General features: G+C 35.6%; 1 protein-coding gene across 2 annotated transcripts in view; it reads left to right on the plus strand.

Moving 5' to 3' along the window:
- KCND3 (potassium voltage-gated channel subfamily D member 3) overlaps positions 1 to 25,433 on the plus strand; it is a 344,280-nt gene that overhangs the window by 259,975 nt on the left and 58,872 nt on the right. For both annotated transcript variants that reach the window (XM_087889379.1, XM_034414303.3), the window contains exon 3: positions 4,260 to 4,422. In XM_087889379.1, coding sequence (XP_087745505.1) covers positions 4,260 to 4,422 — 163 coding nt within the window. The remainder of the gene's footprint in view (positions 1 to 4,259; positions 4,423 to 25,433) is intronic.

Consider the following 25,433-nt stretch of genomic DNA (forward strand, 5'->3'; position numbering starts at 1 on the left):
GGGGCCATTTCAGGGGAAAGGGAATGGGCTTTGCTTTCCACAGGCACTTAGAGACTTCATTAGCCTGCTGTGTGTAAGAGAGAGAGAAACTCTTGGCTGGGGCTGCTGACGCTCCTAATAAAGGGAACATTTAGTTAAAAACAGTGTGCTTGTCGTGTTTGGGAGCCGGGTCAGAACAGAAGGATTCTATACAACAGAGGCTCCTAAACTTTCTGCCTCCATTGAACCACCACCAGCAGCAGCAGTGGCTACAAGGGGTGAGAAGATGGTTTTGTGAACACAACCTAACTCCTGTGTGTGTGCAAATAAAAAAGACAACACTGCATACTGCATCCAGTTCTGGTCACCATTATATAAGAAAGATGTTGAGTCTCTGGAAAGAGTGCAGAGAAGAGCAACAAGAATGATTAGGGAAGTGGAGGCTAAAACTTACAAAGAATGGTTATAGGAATTGGGTATGTCCAGTCTAATGAAAAAGAAGGACTAGGGCAGATGTGATAGCAGTGTTCCAATATTTGAGGGGCTCCTACAAAGACAAAGGTGTTCAAACTATTTTCCAAAGCACTAAAACTTTATTATTCTATGTACTAAATGAAGCTTCACACGCTTGCTCGCCACTTGTGCGGCCCAATGGGCTGCAGACAGGGGGTTGCTATACAAGTTCAACATTTTTTAAAAAGCGAAGTTTAATAAAGGAACATAGCAGTAGTGGGTTTCAAATCCCAGTGCTACCAGTTCGCTATTGGGAGCATGCAGGTGCACACACTCACTTTGTGAGTGTGCGGCACCTCTATGCATGCACAGAGCATTTTTGATGATGTCTGGGTGGGTGGGCAGAGCCTCCCACTGCTACTGCTACCGGTTTGCCCAAACCGTTGCGAACTGGTAGCAACCCACCCAGGAGTGCGTTCTACTTACCTTTATTACTGGTTCGCAGCGGGGCCACGCACGCCGCTCTCTTCACTCACGCACAAAAGCATTTTGATGACATCAAGGTCGGTGGGCGGAGCTTCCTGCCAGTTTTACTACCGGTTCTATAGAACCGGTGCAAACCAGGGGCAACCCACCACTTAACCCACCATTGGAAGATAGCTCTCTGACTCTTAGACAAGGAGGTAGTGAGTTCTAGAAGCAAATGTACCTCTTTTGTTCATTCAAAATGTTTTTCCCCCTTCATTTATAACAGATATATTTTCAAAAAGGATAATATCTATAGATGGAAAGATAATTAGGTTATACCATTAATGCACAATATAACATTTATAAAATATGTAAAGCAGAATTCATATTAAAGAAAAAATATATGAATTTTTAGCCTAACAGCAAAATCTCCACTACATTATTATTTATCATTGTTAGAAGAAAAAGAAATTAAAAATATAAATAAATATTTAATTTTTGAATTTCCCCTTCTTTGTTCTCCAATTGATTCACAGTGTATATTGCTGTAAGCTTTAAAACCCATATTCTAAGTATTGACTTTTTTTTTTTTTTTGATTTATATGCCGCCCTTCTCCGGAGACTCAGGGCGGCTTACAATGCGTTAAGCAACATTTACTAGAGTTGTTTTTATTTTTCTTTCTTTACCTTTTAAAAAGAAGTATTATACATGGATGTATATGCAATCTTAAAAAGATAAACATTTTAAAGGTGTTTATTTAATATTTTTACTGAGATACCTGTATAACTGAAAAATTTGAATAAAGGGATTCTTTCAAGATTTTTTTCTGCTGTATCTGTTTTATAAGATATACTATCCCCAATGCTTTTAAATACTATTGATCCAAGCAGAGAGGTACTTCAGTTTTCTAATACAGAGCAATAGTAATTCTAGAAGGCATGAACTAATTTGTATTCTTGCAATAGTTTACAAGTCTTCGGAAATGTGGTCAGTAAACATAGTTATACTTGTATAATAGCAATAGCACTTAGATTTATATATACTGCTTCATAGTGCTTTTACAGCCCCCTCTAAGCGGTTTTACAGAGTCAGCGTATTGCCCCTAACAATCTGGGTCCTCATTTTACCAACCTCGGAAGGATGGAAGACTGAGTCAACCTTGAGCCGGTGAGATTTGAACTGCCGAACTGCAGCTAGCAGTCAACTGAAGTAGCCTGCAGTACTGCACTCTAACCACTGTGCCACCTCAGCTCTTAAAGACATATTAAACATTTTTATAGGCATCCCAGAATCTTTCAGCAAAAATAGGCATTGATTATAAGCCCTTGAGAAAAGTCTAGATATTTCAGATAACATGTTACAGATGGAGCATGGTGTAATGTCACTGATACATTATTTTTGTGGTTAATTCTGAGAGTATTTATATTGCTGGAAGATTTTGCCTTCTAATTCTTCTAACAATGCTTGGCCTTATGCTTCTCATGAAAGAGGTGTCCATACTTAATTCCGAAGATTGTCCAACTAGTGGATTGGTGTGTTATTGGTCCATCTATCCTGCCTTAAGATAAACTTGAAAGGTGGGAATGAAAAACGTGTTGTGAACCTTTCAACATTTAATATGTTGTACTGATTTCACCAGTTGTGGAGGGATACCAGGCTAAACTTGAAGAATGCAAGAATTGTTAGGTAAACATCCACTTAGTCCTGGGAAGAAATAGCGGACAAGAATGAAACTTTATTTTCTTTAGTGGAAAAGGGATTGGGGGAAAACACTTTCAGATTTTCATGATTCTGTTGTTGCATCAAACAACAATAAATTAGTGTGCTATGTGTTTCTTGACCTGGTCTACCTCAAAAAGCTGGCTTTGGGATTCACACAAAAGGAATAAATCTTTCAATATATTTTAAAGTGTGCATTTGTTTTTCCATATTTTCAGTCAATTAATAGGGATATACCCCCAAATCTTACATGAAACAGTAATTCAGTTTAATTTGTTGTATATATTCATCTTGAACCTTTAGACTGAATTAATTCTATTCAAAGTTGGAGTCACTTGCTTTGATTCAATGCAATAAACTTATCTGGAAATTGAATAAAAAAATTCAGTTTGAAGATGCAGTTCAGTAAAGCTATCTATAGATTAAAGGATCTCACAGACCTTCTAATTAGTGTATCTCAGAATTTATTATGAAGATTTGATGTAAGGAGAATGATTTTTACTGTCAGGTTTCTCTATTAGCTCAATTTTCCTTACTGGTTGTACTGACTAGAGATTAGGAGAATTAAAACCCACCATATATATATATATACTCAGTGAGGGAAGACTATTTTATTGTTACATTTTCCAAGTTCTATTTCTTGTTTTGTCGTCAGTACCAATAGTTTACTACATGAATGAAGATAGGATAGTGATTCCTAGAGTTCAAAATTACAACAGCCATTATAACAAACAATCTACAGTAGAGGCAATTGAACATTGAACTATTACCTGAAAATGGAATTCTATGCTTGCTTTTGTACATTTTTTCTTATGTTAATATTGTACAGGTCAGTAAGTATATATGGGGTGCATTTGGATTTTTAAAAAAACTCTAGACATAAAGCAGTCCCAGTGTCTTTTAAAAGTAACTGAAAATTGTAACGTATTCTTGGCTTAGAAAAATTGATGCAAAATCTGAAGTCATCTCATTTTTGCCAAAAACTAGATTCAGAGTGGCTTAAAGAAAAGCAAGAAAAAGCTTAAACAGCACATCCATCACCATGAGATTGTTGTTAATGTAAACAAAGCAAATATGGGATAATGCATCATCTGTCATTTTTATAGAGCTCAAGATTGCTTTTATATCTTGGGCCATAGGGGTTTATTCTGCAGAAGTGCTAAAATGGAACATCCGATGGAGCAGGTTGCTGCCTAGGTAAGCTCTCATCACACTAAATGAAGACAAACTAAGATTCAGTAAAGAGTGTAGGAAATTTAAAGTAGATTCGGCAGAACTTTTTGTTAGCAGAGTATTCAGAGTGCTTCCCATACCCAATTTACACAATTTTGGGTAGATTGTGTTTTCTCTTATAGAATCCCATCAAATTCTTGTGGAATCTCAGAATTCCATGGAACAGATTAAAAAGCCTGCTCTGCATCAGTGTTTCTCCATCTCAGCTGCTTAATTGTGGACTTCAACTCTCAGAATGCCCCATGCTGGCTGAGGATTTCTGGGAGTTGTAGTCCAGACATTTTAAATTTACTGAGGTTGAGAAGCACTGCTCTAGTCTAAATTATCAGATTGGCCAGTGTTTACATATGCTCTACTTAGTACTAACACTGCTACTTTATTTGTCTCCTTTTTTCCCCCATACCAGTTATGGAGATATGGTGCCCAAGACAATTGCTGGCAAGATATTTGGCTCCATTTGTTCGCTGAGTGGTGTCCTTGTCATTGCTCTTCCTGTCCCAGTTATTGTTTCCAATTTCAGTCGAATTTACCATCAGAATCAAAGAGCTGATAAGCGACGAGCACAAAAGGTAAGATATACTGAAAGCTACAATAAACATATTTTAGTTTTAGTCTACTGACACTAGCTTGCATTGGTTTTTCTATGAATATTATGCATTCATTATGATATAAATGAGGCATCCAGATAAATTATCATACTTTAGTCTGTGTTTTAGCAACTCAGGTTTTATCTTCCTTACACGTGGGTTATTTTTTTAACAAGGTTAATTTGTTCAGGCAGAAAGATCCTAAACAGAAGCATAAAACTCTGAAAACACCTCAGTTGCTGTGGCAGTCATAAAGGTGAACTCAGATGTTTTATATCTATTATCATCATTATAATTATCATAATTACTTAACATCAAATTCTGAAATGTCACAATTTTTAGATAATGAATGTGAAAGCACGTTGTACTAGTGACAGGAAGAGTTCCCTAAAGCTCTAGTTGCCTTTACATTTTCTCACAATAGGAAAATCAAATAAAATTTAGTCATTATAAGTTGGTGTGTGAGAGTTTTGTGCAAAAAACAGGAGGAAGTACCATCATTTTCTGGAATCTGGCTCTGTCTTCTGTTCACACACATGTCCTACTGTGCTTCCTCAGAACTGAGTCAAATCATCTGTCACTACTCCTGGCCCTTATTTCATTATTCAAATCTTTCTTCTGAGTATATCCATCATCTGAGGTAAGGTGAATAGCCACTCTGAAAAAGTATTTATCTGTATGCCATATGCAAATGTGCATCTTCAGATTCTGAGGTACATGACCAATTTTCTTAAGATTCAAAGTCTATACCTATATAGCTCAAGCTATTTTTTCTGCTGGCATAATATTTTGTTCTGCTGGAATAAAGAATTTAGTGGTGATCCTGATATTGACTCTGTTAGAATAGAGTGAGAGCAGGACAACAAAGATGAGACAGGAACTTAAGGGTATATCTTGTAAGGACAATCTGAAGGAACATGATGTTTAGTTTGAAGAAAAGAAGACTGGGCATGAGATCAGGCATGTAAAAAGATATCATAGAGCCATGATGTCGAACCTATGGTACATGTGCCCAAAGTGGCACCAGAGCCATGTCACCTGGCACATGTGGCGTCGCCCATTCATCTCCCGGGTTTCTGGCATGCATGCATGCAAGATGATCAGCTGGCCTTTTTGCATGTGTCAGTGCCGTAAACTAGAAGAGCTGGTCTTCCATTTTCCTGCATGAGCATGCACGCCGGCCAGCTGATCGTTATGTGCGAATGCGCACCAGAAGCCCATAAGTTAAGAGGAAAATACTGTTAATCAGCCAAAACAAAAAATGCTGTTAATCAGCCAAATAAAAGGGGGAGTTAAGGAGGATAATATGCTGAAAACTCAGCCAAAATATGCTATGCTGGAAATCAGCCAAATAATAGGTGGAGTAATGGAGGAGAATGAGGAGAATATATTGAAGAATAATTATTAATAAGGGGTGAAAAAGAAAATGTTGGGTGATAATTAAAATGAAATGGTAAAATTTTGAGATTTCTGTGTAAAAATTTAAGAACATGATAGAATAGATTGGGTTTAGAAACCGAGAAAAATAGAAAGAAATTTTGATTAAAATTGAAATAAGAATTGAGTTGTATACACTTGGAGTATACAATTAAGATTTGTGGTGATAAAATTGTAAGGTAAATATATAGATTAATAGAATTGATTGTCTTTGTGTTCAATGTTGATGCTAAAAAGAGCAAGGGATAAAAAATTTAGATAAAGCGATATTAAATTTTATTTATAATTGAATTTATAATTGAATATAAAAAGGAGTTTTGCCTTAGTAGATTAGGATGTATGATGAGATAATAGAAAAATTTATTAAGATGTTGGAATTCATGTTAATTGTTTTTCATTTATTAAATTAGTGTCCCCTTTTGTGACCGGACCAAGACTTCATTCTTGAAAAAATTTCATTTTTTATGTTTATGTTGGAAAAAAAAATAAAAAATTCTTTACAAAAAAAAAAAGAGTAGCTGGCTGAAACAGGAAGTAGAATAGCTGAAACCGGGAGTTCATTTTTGGGCACGTGCATGCACCCTGGGCAGCTCCTCTTCCATCTTGTGGCCTAGGTGCGCGTGCACTCCCTTTTTGGCACTCGGTGCCAAAAAGGTTCGCCATTACTGTCATAGAGAAAATGATCAGGAACTAAGAAGAGAAATAATTAATATTCTTGAAGATGCTTACATCTTGTTCAGATATAAGTTTGGAGCACTCTACCTGTTGAAGTTATGGGTTTTCCCTCATTGGGTGTTTTAAATAAGAATCTGGATGCTTAACTGGTTTTCTTATGCACTTAGATGCATCTATGGGCTAGATGATCCCCATAGTATCTTCCAATTCCACAATTCTTATGATTCAATGATCCACTACAGGTATAATTTGAGGCTAAGATTGCACTGCATTTTACTTTACGTAGTGTATGGCAAATACATAGACTTATAGTAGTTCAAATGCTAATGTCCAGTCTATCCAGCCATTCAAGGACAGGGTTGCATTGCAATAATCACATTAATAGCTAGTCTATAAATATTAGATTTCAAAGTCTAAGAAAGGTCTTTCACACACACACACACACACACACACAGAGAGAGAGAGAGAGAGAGAGAGAGAGAGAGAGTGAGCATTAAATAATGTTCCTCTCAGTAAACTTGCAAATATAACAAAAGACAGCTGATGTGGCTGTCTAGCATTTTTACTCCTCTGGGGAAAAATTTCTGGTAATTGACTTTCTTCTAATTAGCTCTAATAGCACCTCAGCACCTCCCTCTCTTTTGCAGAAAGAGAGCAGACCTCTTGCACATCATAGTGTTGACTGCTAAATCCAAGTGACAGGCAGAGAGACATGATCCATAATGAATTGGATGTTTCTTCTACCTGCAACAAAGAATGATGAACACACTATTGTTATAACACAAAAGGAGATAACAAATGGAAATGAGTGAGCTGTAAGAGAAGAGGAAAAAATAAAACATCTGTTGACTTCCATTTCACCCTCTATCTGGCAATTTTTTAATAAGTTTAATAAGTTTCTATTATGTTACATAAATATTGCATTTCCCATTAAAAAGCTCACAGCTTCAGTGACAAGGAGCTTCCAATGATTTCCCATTTAACATACTAACTAGGTTAGGAACAGTACAGTTTTGCATAATGTGATGTCAGAAGTTAACTTGAAATCTAATGTCAGTAGCATAGGAGGAATGGATGGACCCTGAGCCCAAGATAGATCATATCTCATCAAGAGAAACATAGCTGCGGGTCTCTTGATATAAGCCACGCTCTCAAACCCGCCATGTCATGTTGCCATCATGTGACGTTTCACAACATTTTTCCCCTTCACAGAGCTGGGGTGGGCATGGCCTGCATATGACGCATCCAGCCCGCAGGCCATCAGTTTGACACCCCTAATATAAACAATATAGACGGGATATGGGATCAATACGTAGCCAGGCATGGCATAAAAGGGCTATCTATGTAGATATGTTTGATTCATTTGCCAGGTCATAGTTTATACAGTCTATCTATCTCATATAACTAAAAAATGTATACTGTTAATTATTAATTAGATCAGTTCAAATTGCCTACCACTTGTATTCTGGTTTATAATTGGTTTGTATTTGGTTTATATTTTCAAAAAAAAAAGGCTACAGTCTCATTAAAGACAATGAGATTCTACCCATGCAAATGAACTAGTTGAAGTTCACTACCTTATTGGAACAAAACCATTGTTATGAAGATGTTTGTCTCTAAGCACATTTCTTAAACAGGATTTCTAGATATTTAGTGTCAATATGAGAAGCTTTTATAGTGCTTTCATTCCAGCATTCCAAATTTTGAGTTAATAATCTGATATTCATGAGCCTTTTCTATAGCTTGAAAATTGCATCTGAACAGGTTATAAAGTAATCTAGCTTGTTTTACCAATGGTACATTCAACTATCCTACAGCAACATAATGCCATCCTTTGTTGTAACCTTGGCAACAAAAAAGAAAACTTACATGGATTCTTATGTTATTTCTTTATATACATCAGTTCCAATCCTTAAAATGTCATAAAATACAACAAATCATATTAATTATGATCTCCAGAACGGATCTTTTTTAAATGCCCATAAACACAACCTTATTCTGTTATCACCAACAACAGTATTCACACCTCCATATCTCTAATTTAACAACAATAGCACTTCACTTTCTTAAAATAGTCTTTTTGATCACACAGACTCTAAAAATACATACTTTTCACAGAAAACAATTATATTCTAGAGAAATAATATCCCCAAATCCTTATGATTTGCATTATTTTATCTGTTATATTTTCCTGTATGTTGGAACTATTGAGTCTGTCCTCTGCACCTCTATAATTGTCTGGTTCGGATAATTAGAACTGCAGAAAAAACAATTACTACCAACCTGCCTTCCATTGAGGACCTGTATACTGCACTAGTCAAAAAAAGGGCTGTGAAAATATTTACAGACCCCTCGCATCCTGGACATAAATTGTTTCAACTCCTACCCTCAAAATGACGCTATAGTGCACTGCACACCAGAACAACTAGACACAAGAACAGTTTTTTCCCAAACGCCATCACTCTGCTAAACAAATAATTCCCTCAACACTTTCAAACTATTCACATTTGGCTGCATTACTATTGCTATTGGTCTTCTCATCATTCCTGTCGCCCATCTCCTCCCACTTGTGACTGCATGACTGTAACTTTGTTGCTTGTATCCTTGCGATTTATATTTATATTGATTGTTTTCTAGTATGATTTGATTGCTTATTGTACCGTATGACTGTCACTGACAGTCTTTTTATGTACACTGAGAGCATATGCACAAAAAACAAATTCCTTGTGTGCCCAATCACACTATAAAGAATTCTATTCTATTCTATTCTATTCTATTCTATTCTATTCTATTCTATTCTATTCTATTCTATTCTATTCTATTCTATTCTATTCTATTCTTTTCTTTTCTTTTCTTTTCCTTTCCAAGGATCAGTGGGTCACCTTAAAGATACCATTCTGTATCAATTGTCCAGAGGGTTATTGAATTCATCCAGGAATATTTACACTGAAACCCCAAAATAGCAATTATAACATCCATGTCTCTATTTTTTCAAGTTGAACTCTATTTTGAGTGACAACATGAACATGTGGTTTTCTTGTCCACAGTATGAATATGGTTCATTGCCTTCTTCCAGGATGTTTTTTCAACATACCAGTCTAACTACAGCCATTGGATTTCTTCATGGTCTTCCAAAAGTAATAGACAGATTTGACTCTGCTTAGTTTTTCAAGTTCAGTATTCAGACTCAATATTCCACATTATTTTTTTTCTAATGTAATGATCTCTACACTCAAAATTTGTTCCCTATTTCTTAAAGGGCAGTTTTATTAGTTCCTCTCATTCAAGTAATAATACACAGTATACTGCTTTAACCAGCATATACCCATGTAAAAGTCCTGTATCTTTTACAATATAGTTTATAAATAATATCAACCTTTGAAATATGAATTTAGTGCTTAGATTAAACAAAACTGTATTCCTCCACTGTTTCTTCCTCTATCCAAAACTGTCAGTAATTTATAAACCCCCAATACACTCACTTTCTGACACTTAATTTTCTTTGCTATTAACTTCATGCTAAGGTGATTGATTGCTGGTCTTACAATCTCTCTCTCTCTCTCTCTCTCTCTCTCTCTCTCTCTCTCTCTCTCTCTCTCTCTCTCTCACACACACACACACACACACACACACTCTAACATGCACATTATATTTTCTCATCACATTTAAATTTCTAATTTTCACTCTGCTGAAATAAATGTCTGAATTAAATAAAGTATACCAAGGGTAATACAATAGAAGAGAACATACATAGCTCATGAGCTGTGGAGTCCTTGGTGCTCTCTAAAGCTCAGAGAGGACTCAAAATGTAAACAGGCAAGTACTTTTCACATAGCAAATATTTCAGTAAACATGCAACCAAACCAATTCATTAAAAACGCTGTGGAGAGTACTCATGAAATTTGAGGAGCTTTTATGCATCTTACACATTACTTTTTAATAATTATGTTTTCCACCATTTGCAACTAGATAAATAACTAGCAAAGTGCTCATTCCATATTGCTATCAGTTCTGGAATGACTGGCTAAGAGAGAGCTTTAAAATGATACATTATTTATCCACATATCAACCTTGGAAATAATGTCCCTTCCTTTTGTAGATTTGTGTTGTTTTGTTCTTACAGTGAAAAGAAACTTCGTAGTTTTATCATAGTTTTATATCCATATTTCTATCAATTCTTCCTTGCTTTTGTGTAAAAGAAGAAAGAGCTTGAAAGGAATTTTACATCTATAGGCTGATGCTTACCTTATTAAATATATTTAAGGGACATGATTTCATGGTTGAAATGCATCTAAAGTTCTTTGCAATAACCTGTGGTGAAGAGGCAAAGCCAGAAGTCAAATAATTCAACACTGGAATAGAGAAGGGCTTGCTTTGGATTTGAATGGAAACTGCCAAAGAACTGGTCAGGCCAATCCTAGGTGAAGGCAGGGCTGGAGCAGGAAAAACTATGCAGGGACTTGGAATGGGAATAAGTGGCAGAATCTGAAATACAATAAGAAGCTGTTCTTTGGCTTTTGAGACTCAGCTGAGGAGAAAGTCAAAATAGAAATCAAAGCAATCAAATCAATAAAGCATGATAGCTCAGGAATGGATCTACATTTCCACAACTGAGCAATCATAAAGTTGAAAACGACATTTTTTTAATTCTATTTTCATACTCTCATTCAATAATAAATTAGTTTGAAACTGAATTTTGATCACCTCCACTACAGTAGCCCCTCAACATTTCTAAACAAGTCCCTCTAGACGATGATAAAAGGCCTTAAAAATGAATTCAATATCCTGTTCATTGAACTGCCCAATTCCAACAGTAGTAAAACTCCTATACTTGCACTCCATGAAAAAGTTGCCACTTCTCTGCTATCAACAATTTTCAAAGCATATTGTATATATTTGTCAAGCAAAAGAGAGATAGAAAGTAGATGCATATGTTATTGTGTTGAGCCTCTGTTTCTCTCTTTGCTTAATTATCCTGGGGAGAAAAAAGATCATAACATCTCTTAATGACCACTTTGCTTAGCAATGAATTCTCTTGTTCCTATTGTGGCACCTAAATCCAGGACTACCTGTATGGGAACGTTGGAGAAGAGAGAAAAAGAGGAGATAATGGCTTTCTTGAGTCCCGAGGCTGGAAAGCAGAACGAGGCAAGAGTTTATTGCATACTACATAATTTCCTTGCTATATAAGCAAGGAAAATCAAGATGAACCATAGTTTTACACCAATTGTGCAACTGATTCAAGAGTGACTTGAAGAAATAAGATTGAGTTTCCTGATTAGGTTACTTTATGGTGCTTTAGCATGATTAGGTTCCAGCAAATGCTAAGAAATGTCTTCCATGCATTCAGATGCTGATAGGTAAAACAACAGCAAAACCAAGAGTGAAACAGACAATGAGGAATTCTACAGTAGTAATGCAACCTCCCTCTCCCACAAAAACCTCCAGTTTTGCTCTAGTTTCAGTTAAAGTAGCACTAAAGCAGGAAAAAACCAAATGCTGCTTCAACCTTCAAAACAAACTACTGTAGTGAGTGCAGTATAGGTCAAGACCAGGAGCACTGCAAGGGATGAGCTCTTACTCTGACTGAAGCTCTGAAACTGTATTCTGAGTTGCTGATATGCTAATAAGTCTGGTAAACACACGAAACAGCTATTCCCCAAACTGACACAGTGGAAATGAATTAGTAAGTGATCTGCCTGAATTAAACATTAAGATTCATTGTCCAAATTCATGCTAGTGTTTAGACATTAATAATTTGCTAATTCGATCACAGTAAATTAATAACTTTTGTAAGGTTCACTTCAGTACAATTGAGGATGAAGGCCTTTCATGGATATTTTTTAAACATCTTCTAAGTGTAAAACATTGAAAGATGCTCCTTTTGAGTGAATGTCAAGAGTCTTATTTTGTGGAATTTATTTAATAGCTCAATGACTTTCCAGACTAAACTAAGCCTAAATTATGTAATTTCAGGTGCAGGATCTGAATTTTTAATGCAGTTCAACAAAGACAGGAAAAAGGAAGAACTGGACAAGAAACTAGAATGCTTAGTTATGGTGGAGGTGTAGACAGTAAAGATGGGGAAATAAAATGCCTTCCAGATATTTTCTTCCAAAATCTCATACAATTGATCTTGCTGACTGGAGCTAGTAAAAATCCCAAATATCTAGAGGGCATGAAGTTACTCCCTAAATAAAACTTCCTACACACACAAAAAGACTTGTGCTAATTTTCAATACTGCAAAAAACTGTTCTTTTCATGAACAGTTATATAACCTGTAGTACAACAAGAAAAAACTCAACAAATCAAAAATGGATCTAAAGAGACTGTAGAACTGATTATTTCATGGAGACAAGTCTATTTTCCTCCCACTGGTTCATAAGAACATAGAACACTTTAAAAACAAAACAAAATCCTCCAATACAAAACCTACCCTCCAACCAGACATAAAATATGCTCCCAAATGTTTTCCAATCCCTCACCCCATCCCATTTCCAAGACTGGCTTCCTGATGTTAAACCAATCAATTGAAAAAACGCTGTAATAATTTATAGGCCTGTGCAAAAGAGGCTCTTTCAAGTATTTAAGGATGTATTATTTTCAAATTTAGCATTAGCATTAGATCTTACCTTAGTCCTATACTACGTAGCATATCTAGCAGCAAGGGATTTCCAGTATTTATGGTTTGGGGGCGAGTACATCAGCACCTTCCCATATGATGTTTAAAGTCTTTAAGTCATCTATGAATGTTCTTTACCATTTATCTCAAGGGTGCCTTCTTAGTCATTTGGCATCGGGTGATCCAAATCATTACCATCTTGGGAATTCAATTATTTCCCTTATGGAGAATATTGTTTGTTTGTTTATTCATCTCAGAAGCATCACAATTAAAATAAGTATGGAGTATATGATCTGCAAGGTGGAGTCTTCTGCATGCGACTATGTTATGTAATATGCAGGAAAAGCTCTTTGGGGGCACTTCTTCATTAGTAACATGGTCAAAATATTGAATCTTTAGGATTCGACAAAGGTATCATTGTTGGAAGATGTCCAACTCTTGCTAATACTCACTGACTCCTACCAGGTCACACTGGCATAAAAAGTTATTGGGATCACTATAGGCAATTATAGTAAGGCAAGCAAACGAAATTTAAGTTTTAGTGTTATAGGTGAGAAGGACCAGATTTTATTCATCCTCTGTTGCTTTTCCATTGCAGCATTTGACGTCTGTCACTGCATCTCCATTTCGTGCAATTACACTACCCAAATAGTTTCAGACTTATTTCCAAAGAGACTGCTCCAGAAGTTGATCCCACCTTTGTCTCTGAAGTCTGTAAGAAGATGCAGCTGCTTTAACAAGGCCAAAATTTTGTTTTCCCCTCAAAATCCAAATCAGCTCTTTTGAAAATTTCTGTAGCCCTGAGAGTTTCAACATGCTTAACGTTTTGCCTTACAAGAGAAAGTTCTTACACTGGATTTGTATCTGAAATACAGGTAGTTCTTGACTGACAACAGTTCATTTAGTGACCATTCAAAGTTAGGGCGGCAATGAAAAAAGTGACACTAACGACCATTACAGCCTCCCCATGATCACATGATCAAAATTCAGATGCTTGGCAACTGGTTCATAATTATGACGATTGCAGGGTCCCAGGGTCATGTGATCACATTTTGCAACCTTTGGGCAAGCAAAGTCTATGGGGAAGCTAGAGTCACTTAACAACCATGTTACTATCTTAACAATTGCAATGATTCACTTAACAATGGTAGCAAGAAAAATCGTAAAATGGGGCAAACTCACTTAACAAATGTTTTACTTAGCAACATAAATTTTGGGATTAATTGTGGTCGTAACTCGAGGACTGCCTATATTTAAGAAAAAGAAAGATGTGATTGAAAGGATGTACAGTATTCAACATAAAGAAACTATCTGAACTTTTTCCCATGTTCAACCTACCCAAGTCCCTTGACACACAGGTTCCTCTTTCTCCCCAGGATATTGAAACATATATTGCATTGGTCTTTGCATTGCTTAGATTGCTCTTCTTTTCAAATAACCAGATAGAAATGGCTCAATGAGCAGGGAGATTCTGTTAGGTGTAACAAATCACATTTGTTTGTTCTATTAGTCCTTTTCGATACTGAAATAAGTTTTTGAAAGGAATGACTATAAATCAGATTTAGTATCACTGAACAAAGGAAGTTGTTGAGTTTACAAGAGAAAAAGGGAGGGGGACTATTTTAATATTGATTGAAAGGACTTCCTATACAAGCTTCCTCCATCTATATTCCTTACTACTCATTAATTTCATAAAGTGAACGGATATGTTAAACACTTTTGAAATGGTTCACCTAATCTGGCCCTTCCCCAAGGGATACTCCGTAGCTCATACAGTTTGTAAACTAATTCTGATCTAAAAACACATACCCTAAGTCTTACAGGAGAATCTGAAGTTTTTAAAATTGAGACCAATATTCAGAAACATAGAATACATAATACAAAAAGGGATACCTTTTGCAATTTAGTCAGTAATCTTACCTTGAATAAAACTGTCATTATTAGTGTAATGAAGTGGTTAATGTGTCAGACCAGAATCAGAGACAGCTAGAAGCAAATATAATTTATTGTCTGCGATTATTTTGCAGCTTAATTTACCTCAAAGGGCTATTGTAAAGATAATTTTCATGGCAGAGGGATCAACATGGTTGCAACCTGACCTGAAGAATATAGTAGAAATACATGACATGGGAGAACTTGTTATTGCTTAAACTTAGCATTAATTTAAGGAAATTGCAATTTGATTCAATTACAATGTGCTTATTTACGGCATAAGTCATCATCTTTGCTAAGATTATAAGGATGATTACTACTACTAGAAGTATTTCTACATTTGAAGTTTAAAATTATAGATATTACAGAATATACATTTAATATCAATGCTTACCATTTTCCTTTCTTCTTTATACTGTAGTATAGAACTATCCTCTTTTCCTTGGAATGCTATGATTTTTTTAAAAAATCCATCTGCTCTGTCATAATTATTTTGGAATTTTGTGGCATAATTATTTTGGCATTTTATTTATGTAGTTCTGAGCTTGGTGGTTTTCTTGTGGATATTTCATTACCAAGCTAGGTAACATAATCAGTGGATTGATGATGTTACCTAGTTTGGTAATGTAACATCTGTCAAAAAACTAACAAGCTCAGAGACCACCAAAGATCTCACAGTTCAATTTTTAGCTACAAATATTCTCTTCTAGTTAGAATCTCATAGAGCTAGATGCAGTAAAGAATAAAATCCATAACAAAATCAGGTGGTAAAATCTGGTCTTCAAGATAGCAGCATACCACATATATTGCAAACAAAATCAATTTGCTAGCCAGAAGTCAGAAAAGATTTGGCAAAACAATGTCAGAGTAGATACAAAAGTCAGAATCCAGGAAGCATCCAAAAGAAAGCTAAAGGAAAAAAGAACAAATCCCCAATGTACTAGGTTGAATTAGCTCTGAAGGAATGTTTCAGTTCAACAAAGCTAGTCAAATCAAACATCAAAGCACATTTGCAAATCTAAGTGAGGATCTATCAAGCCCCTAACAACAGAATATAATCCAGAAAGACAGATTCACAGTGAGTCTCATGAGTTAGACCTCTTGTCAAGAGGATAAGGGATTAACATACAGAATCCTGGAAACTGATCTGTAGTGTTCATTGATCAGTGAATTCATTAGACAGTTGAATTTATGTTCTCCCAGAGTGCAAGACCAGAGTTAACTTTCTTTTTCTCAGATATGGCTCGCCCTGAAATATATTCACTGCTGGTAATGTTTTAAGAAACTCCCATTTTCCCCAGCCATAGAAATCACTATTACAGGAACCATTTCAAAGCAATAAATCAAATCAGATGACTTTATCGATGTTCAGACAGCTTTGTTAATTCAGTGATATTTTTTTTCCTGTAGTTTGTGGTATTATCCGAGAGATGGGGGGAGGGGGAGTTGAGTAATATGATGGTTTTTTGACATTGACTGTGAGCAATTGGCTAATAACTTATGAGATCATTAAGAGTCTATAAGGCTATAAGAATCATGTAGAATGGACGAGGAAGAGGGTGGCAAAAAATAATTTCCTCAGTCTACAAAGACCAGCTCCATAAATTGTATTGTATACTAAAAATAAATTACACAATTTATTCTCTTAAAACAATTCCATTTAAATTCTAATGCATCTAGAAAAAGGTGAGAAGTCGTGATATTGCAAAACTTAGAAAGCAAAATCTATAATTTTGCTTTCTAAATTAATATGAATGATCAAATATAATAACTAAACTAGTCCTGGAAGTTCATTTCACTAACTTATGCTTCATGTGGTAGAAAACAAAAAGAAGCTGCACAGCAATCCAGATAATGAGCACCTGCAGAGTATACATAATAGCACAATGTAATTTGCTCTGCTTTTTTAAAAACAAATTTTAAGAGTGAATTTTAGAACTGCTAAGCACCAAATTTATCTTGCAAAATTGGCTGCCAGCTGAGTAGCTCAAGGCTACCCTTAAAATATGAGTTAGTAACAAGTCTGTTGATCTGCGTCCAAAACAAGTACTCAAGCGTAGAAATGGAAGGAAATAGCCCTGAAATATTTGAACCAGCTTATATTGAATTAAAGACGAAAAAGACATGAAGGAGAAAACAAGCAAATAATTTAAACTGAGGAAAACCCCAGGGATGTGACTTCAGTCTAGATAAAATTTATTATGGTTGATCACACAGTCAACCAGATATTTAAACTGGGTTTGCCATTTTTATTCACATATAGAGTCATTTCCAAAGATCATTGGAGCATATAAGCTATCTTTTGCAATTCGCTGGTGGTGATTTTGTTAATGCTGTTGGTTTTCAATTGATGCTCCAAATGTTTTGGAATTGTACTTAGGGTGCCTATTGCTATTAGTATTATCTTTGCTTTTTCTTTGCTTTTTCTTCTTCTTTTTTTGCCACAGTCATACTACTTCTATTTGAAAGTCTTTATATGTTATGGGTTTTGCCAGTGCTTTCCAAAATCTTTCCTGATACCAAATCAGATTGGTTAGTCCATTTAACTCAATGTCACTTACATTGACTAGCTGCAGTTCGCTAAGATTCCAAAGAGAAATTTCTTAGGATATTGCTGGACTGGCAAATGAGAGGGGGGGCTTGCATGGAAAGCAGATGTTATTTTACTGAAGTATGGATCCTTAGCTACAAAGTGAAGCACAAAAGAACCTTGGATGAGGTAGCCAATAGGTTTTTTTTTTTTTAAGCAACATTGCTAAAGTGGAAGTGATTAATGCTAAGATTTATGATTCCAGCAAAGATACTATAACATCTGATAATCTTTGAAAGATTAGTTTGGGTTCAGCTATGTATTTTATAAGACCAAAATTGAAGCAATGCCTTTTGATGACCATAAAACCTGAAGAGTTATTTTTTAAAAGTGTTTTTTTACTCATGGATGAAATGCATTTCTCAAGCTATTGTAATTTTTAATTCATATTGCATGCTTCCATTTATTTGTCAATGCCCTGGGCTAATGTGATTTTGAACGTGTAAAACTTTCCCTCCATTCTCATTTTTTTTTTTAGTACATCTTAAACATTTTGCACAATTTGAAAGTTAATCTATGAAAGAGTAAAAGTTAAACCTTGTGGGGTATTGCTATTTAAATTGACATATAAAATAGCTGCCCAGCAATATATTTTCCCAGTTTCAGAATGTATTAATTCCCAACCATAAACTATCTACCAAGCCATTTCCACTGTATCATTCCTACCTTTTCTTTTGCAAAGCCTTTATAACACTCACTTTATTTTATTTAATCAGATAACTATCTCCTTGATTTATAGATATGGAAAATTTTCTCATCCCGCCATCCTCCTCACCCCAACCCCATAAAACTTTATCCCACTTAAGAGAAACCCAAGAGAAAATATTGATGAGTCTCAAAAGGAAAAGCTTGTTCCATATGCTCAGTCAGTTACATTGGTTTTCTAACATAGTAATTCTATAATTGTTGCTTTGTTTTATTTTATTATATATTTACTATACCTCTTGGTTATTCAAGACTTGAAGCTCTGTGGCCATTTCTCAATATAGATCTTAAAAGCATAAAATATAAACATTACCTTAAAATTAGACTATTAAAAAATTGTACAGAATAGAAATTTTGGTTGAAGTATAGAGTATTGATATGATTCAGACATCATATGGTGCACTCGATTTTAGTCATGGGGAAAAAGTATTTTTCCCTTCAGCCTTCAAATGTTGCAAAATCTTCTCTTCAAAATTATTTTGAAACAAAGGATTTCAAATACATATATATGAATAATGCTTGTTTTGGGAACCCCTAATTATGTTCAGACTTTGCCTTCCTATTACTCTTCCAGTATCACTCAGGGCATTACAGAAATCAGAAGATAAGCCAGACTCAAGTGCAAACTCCTGTCATGTCAAGTTTAGTGAGAAAAGATGGGTTGGTTACAGTAAATTCCACTTCTGCTGCCACATCAAAGCTGCAACCAACTCTTTCATAGTGGTTATTATATCATGTTTTCCTACACCATGTAGGAAAGGGGTGTCAAATTGGATTTCTTCCAGGGCCAGATCAGCATTGTTTTCCCCCATGGGCCAGTGGGGGGAAGATGGGATGGACGCCTCCTGCAGCACCCTGCCGGCCAAAACAGGGCATAGGGGGCCACTGGATACCTTCTGCAGCACTCTGCTGGCAAAAAACAGGGCCACTCCCCATTTCAGATGCCAGACACCCTGCAGGCCAGTCCTTTACTATTTGCAAGCCAGCTCCGTGGGCCAAATTGAACCACCCTATGGGCCGAATTCAGCCCACAGACCTTGAGTTTGACAAGCCTGATGTAGGAAGACGAGATAAAATAGTTTTGCGAACTCCTTATAGTTCATTCATCATCTTCTGTATGTATAGTTCATTCTGTATAGTTCATTCATACATCATTGTATGTATGGGAATAGAACTATTTACAATATCCTCAATTTATTATATTGCTCCTCTAGTTTTGTTTAATGTGAAGAAGGAAAGAACCATCATTCAAATGAAATTGGAATGGATACAGAACTATTTTACTACCTGTTAAATAAATGTTTCTCATTACTCTCTATTTATTAGGATTATTCAAACCTTTTCTTCAGTATATCTACAAAACAAATGTTGAACTGTTCCAGTTTTGATTCTGAAGCATCAGAATCTTTAGCTGGTTCAGTTTTTTGAGTTTGTATATTTTCTTGGTAGCTGTTGTGCACCAATTTCCATTTATATTTATATACTTCCTTTGCTACCGCTTTTACTTTTTTCTCAGAAAAAAGGTCTGGAATATTTTGATTGCAAGCATAATGACCCCCTAGCAACCTTTCTAAATGGTCTTAGAATGAAATGGAAGTTGTGAAAAGATTTTATACCATAAATGTATCTTTCCTATATAAATATATATTAAATATTATCCTTCCATGGAAGGATTCCATGGATGAGAATTCTCAAGGGGAAAACAACTCAAGAAGCTTGGGAAATTTTGAAAAGTGAGATTATAAAAGCCCAGTCCAGCACAATACCAATGAAGAAGAAAAATAACAGCTCTCAAAAGAAACCAGCATGGCTGCATAAAGAACTCTCTGACAAATCGAAAGACAAAAAGGACAAGTATAAAAAGTGGAAAGAAGGGCACATAACTAAGGCAGAATATCAGCAAATAGCCCGAGCCTGCAAAGATGAAGTGAGGAGAACCAAGGCTCAGAATGAACAAAGGCTTGTGACAAAAGTAAAAAATAACAAAAAAAGCTTCTTCCAACATGTTAAAAACAAGAAAAAAGTCAAGGAAACAATTGGTCCATTGCTGGGAGAAAGTGGCAAGAAGGTGACAACCAAGAGGGAGAAAACAGAACTACTTAACTCGTTTTTTGCATCTGTCTTTACAGATGCAAGGGAAGGGAAGATGCAAAGGGAAAAAACAATCCAATCTATCAAAAACAGCACCACAAAAAGCAGATTATGAACATAAATTAAAATAGGGAAGAAAATGGTAAGTGAGCATCTGTCTACCCTAGACAAGTTCAAATCACCAGGACCAGATGGACTACACTCCAAGATTCTGAAGGAACTGGCAGACGAGATCTCAGAACCACTAAACTATATCTTTCAAAGATTCTGGAGCACCAGAGGACTAGAAAAGAGCTGATGTAGTTCCCATCTTCAAAAAAGGAAAATAAATAAATCCAGGAAAATAAAGACCTGACCTCAATACCAGGGAAGATTCTGGAAAAGGTAATCAAGCAACGAATCAGCAAACACCTAGAAGCAAATAAAGTAATAACCAAAAGCCAACATGGGTTTGTCAAAAACAAATCATGCCAGACTAATCTTATTTCATTCATTCACAAAGTGACAAAATTAGTGGACCAGAGGAATGCTGTCGATATAATTTACTTGCACTTCAGTAAGGCATTTGATAAAGTAGACCGTAACCTACTATTAGATAAAATAGAAAAATGTGGGTTAAATAGCATCACCACCAGATGGATTTGTAACTGGCTGACCAACCGCACTCAATGTGTAGTCCTCAATGGAACTGTATCTACATGGAGGGAAGTGTGCAGTGGAGTAAGGCTCTGTTTTAGGCCCAGTACTCTTCAACATCTTCATCAATGATTTGGATGGGGGAATAGATGGGGAACTCATCAAATTTGCAGATGACACCAAGCTAACAGGAATAGTTCCAGAAGATAGGTTTAAGATACAGAAGGATCTTGACAGACTTGAACATTGGGCGCTATCTAACAAAAGGAAATTCAACAGTGAAAAAAGTAAGGTTCTACATTTAGGCAAGAAAAACAAAATGCACAGGTATAGTTTATGTGGTACCTCACTCAATAGTAGTAATTGTGACAGGGATCTTGGAGTCCTCGTGGACAACCATTTAAATATGAGCCAGCAGTATGCAGCAGCTGCCAAAAAAGCCAATACAGTTCTAGGCTGCATAAAGAGAGGGATAGAATCAAGATCACATAAAGTGTTAATACCACTTTATAATGCCTTGGTAAGGCCACACTTGGAATACTGCTTCCAATTTGGTCACCATGATTTTAAAAAGATGTTGAGACTCTAGAAAGAGTACAGAGAAGAGCAACAAAGATGATTAGGGGACTGAAGGCTAAAACATATGAAGAATAGTTTCAGGAACTGGTATGTCTAGTAATGAAAAGAAGGACTAGGGGAAACATAATAGCAGCATTCCAATATCTCAGGGGCTGCCACAAAGAAGAGGGAGTCAAGCTATTCTCCAGAGCGCTTGAGGGCAGGACAAGAAGCAATGGGTGGAAACTAATCAAGGAGAGAAGCAACTTAGAACTAAGGAGAAATTTCCTGACAGAACAATTAATCAGTTGTGAATGCCCCAAACTGAATGTTTTTAACAAGATGTTGGATAACCATTTGTTTGAAGTAGTGAAGGATTTCCTGCCTAGGTTGGGGGTTGGACTAGAAGACCTCTAAGATCCCTTCCAACTCTGTTATTCTGTTATAAATGATGTAACTTTGAGGGAAACATATGAAGAAATATGAAAATGCCATAATAATACCAGTAAATAGAACCTGTGTTTTCTTCCTTTTGTCTATTTTATGATTAATGAAAACCAATAATATTTCATCCCTACAACCCATGTTCCCAGAGGCTGGGGGAGATGTGATAGCAATTGGCAAAGGCAAAAATGAAGAGTGATGATGAGATGAATGTTTAACACTAGATTTATGACATTATATTGCCTCAGAGAAAGATGTTTCACACATCTGTCAATAAAGATGTCACTAACATAACAGATAGGCTGACAAATTCTAAAAATATTCATTTGTCTAACAAAAAAAATCAATGCCCAAAACAAAACAAAAAAAAGGTGCATGGGACGGCATATGGGAGTAAGATCTCATCTTTTGAAAATACCAGGACTTATTATAATTGATGAAACTGTCACAATCACAGTTAAATACCAAAGATATTTCAGAGTTCATTCTCTGAAGCTCTGACTCCATTCCCCTAATTCACTAATAAGAAAGAAAAATCTCAAGATAAGCCTTTGAGTTTATATATTGACCTAAATGTAAACTACAGGATAAATAAAACATTAACATGCTTCATATCATCAATTCAAAACTAACAACAGGTTGATATATTATTTTTATTTTATTTATTTATTTTATTAAATTTATATACCACCCTACTCCCGAAGGACTCAGGGCGGTGAACAGCCAAAAAATAAAACACATAGATTACAAAATTTAAAAGAACAATATAAAACCACATTAAATAAATTTGGCCTGGAAATTTATATAGTGGTTTCTAGATTCCTATCTAGATTCTTGGAAGATTTAATTAACATTGCTAAATTTTAATAGCAGTTGATGTAACTTGCCGTCCAAAATTATACAGTGGAATATTTCGAGTCTGAAAACCAAGAGACTTGAAACTTTCTAAAAAGGATGCTGGGTAAGAAGACTGAAACTAAAAATTAATGGTGAACTTAGCACCAGCCTAGGAACTTATGGGCCAAGCAGAAGCTTTTGAAGGAAATGTCTGAGAAATCTGAACATATCCTTAAGAGGCTCAAGAGGGAATCTTTGAGAATAAGCTCCTAATTTGCATACATTGGCATTTTGTGTATGCAGCAAAATCTGAAGGATTCTATTGAAAGAGAGAGCAAGCTTCAGGGTTTTGTTTGTTTATTTGTTTTTTCTTTCAATTTTTCACCTCATGTTCAATTACTTCAATTACTTTCCTTTCCTTCTCATAGTTTTTTGCCTTCGTCTTGAGAGCAGTAACCTACACCCAGCACTGTGCATTAAGATTACTCTGTATCTGAAAACATGCTATTCTCAGTGCTCACAGAATATAAATTTGCACATATGTCTCCCTCTTCAGTCAACAGAGGCATGAATATAATATAATTTATGTTATCTATGATTCAGCCTAAAACTTCTTCACTGTCAAGATTGACCCATCACAAGATCCATTTAATTGGCAAGATGTAGACTAGAGTAGAATAGAGTAGAGAATAACAAAGTTGGAAGGGACCTTAGAGGTCTTCTAGTCCAACCCCCTGCTCAGGCAGGAAGCCCTATACTGTTTTAGACAAATGGCTGTCCAATCTCTTTTTTAAAATGTCCAATATTGGAGCATTCACAACTTCTGGAGACAAGCTGTTTCACAATTCACCGTTCTAACTGTCAGGAAATTTCTTCTTAGTTCTAAGTTGCTTCTCTCCTTAATTAAAGGTAAAGAATGCATGAGTCCTGAGATATCAAAAAAAATCACATATAAACTAATAGAAGATTAAAGAAAAATGACAGAATATTTTGTGCTGCACATGCAGCTTCTCATGACCAGGATTTATATCAAAATCAGCAAAAGGCTTTCCATCAGAAATCTTTTAGTCATGCAGATTGTCTTTTAAGCAGTCCTTTTCTTCATGTATGTCTGATGATAAGTGTCAAGCAGCATCAACCAAAAATAAATCAAAGGCAATTTCAGATTTTTTTTTTCCTGTCGGCTCTCTTGTCAAGCAGCCTCATACCATGTGGCAAATAGAAAGCATCTCAGGCTTTCTAAACTATCAGTTGTGATAATTAAGGCCCATTCTAGCTGATATGTGTACCAATGCCATAGAGTAGAATCATGAGCCAGGGACATAAGTCTCCATGACAACTGGAGTAAATGTATTACTGAAATGGACTCCTATTCCATGTTTGGCAGCTTTTGTCTTTCTGCCTTTGATATAAGGTTGGGTGTTCTTTGTATAAGGTTTTGGTTATACATTCATCTTTAAGAGAGCGAGATTTATATATTTGTGAATTAATAAAAAGTAAAAAAAAAGGAACACAGATTTTCAGAAAGATTTTATCACATTTGATATACTGGTTTATTATTTATAAAACTTTTAAGGTCGCTATTCAGGATGGCATAGAGGATGAAAGACATAAATAGAAATTAGAAAATTAATAAATCCCTAAAATAATAAAAAAAAATCCTACCCAAAATATTAAGTGGCTTTTTTTTGTTAATGATTTATAGCAGAGTAACAGAATAAGGGATTGGAAGAGAATTTAGAGGTCTTCTAGTCCAGTGTCCTGCTCAGGCAGGAAACTCTATACCATTTCAGACAAATCCCTTAAAAACTCACAACTTCTGGAGGCAAGTCATATTGTACTGTTCTAACTGTCAGGAAATTTCTCCTTATTTCTAGGTTGGTTCTCTTCTTGATTAGTTTTCATCCATTGTTTCTTGTCCTGCCTTCAGGTGCTTTGGAAAATAGGTTGACCCCCTCTTTTTTCTGACAGTCCCTTAGATATTGGAACATGGCTATCATGACACCCCTACTCCTTCTTTTCATTAAACTAGGCATACACAGTTCCTGCAACCATTCTTCATATATTTTAGCCTCCAATCCCCTAATCATCTTTGTTGCTCTTCTCTGCATTCTTGCAATAATCTCAACATCTTTTTTTATATTCTGGAAAAACCAGCATTTACCACCATCATCCAGCTATCACTGTAGCAATAAATCATTAATAAGACAGGCTGTAACTCATCCTAGCAATGGCTGGATGATGCTATAATATGCTATAAATCAACAGCCACAGAACCTTTACAAATCAGACACCATTGCAGTTCCATAACAGCACAACAAGGATCATAACAAAACAAGTTCATGCTCAGAATTTTCTTAGGGATTACAGGTAGGCCTTGATTTATGACTAACTGATCTTGGAATTATGATAAGTCATCACAGATGTAAATTGAGGCACCCACGTGACAAGAAGTAATTTTCTAG

The sequence above is a fragment of the Pantherophis guttatus genome, chromosome 3 (assembly GCF_059756535.1).
Source record: "Pantherophis guttatus breed Tessera chromosome 3, ASM5975653v1, whole genome shotgun sequence".
In the NCBI taxonomy this organism is placed as follows: domain Eukaryota; kingdom Metazoa; phylum Chordata; class Lepidosauria; order Squamata; family Colubridae; genus Pantherophis; species Pantherophis guttatus.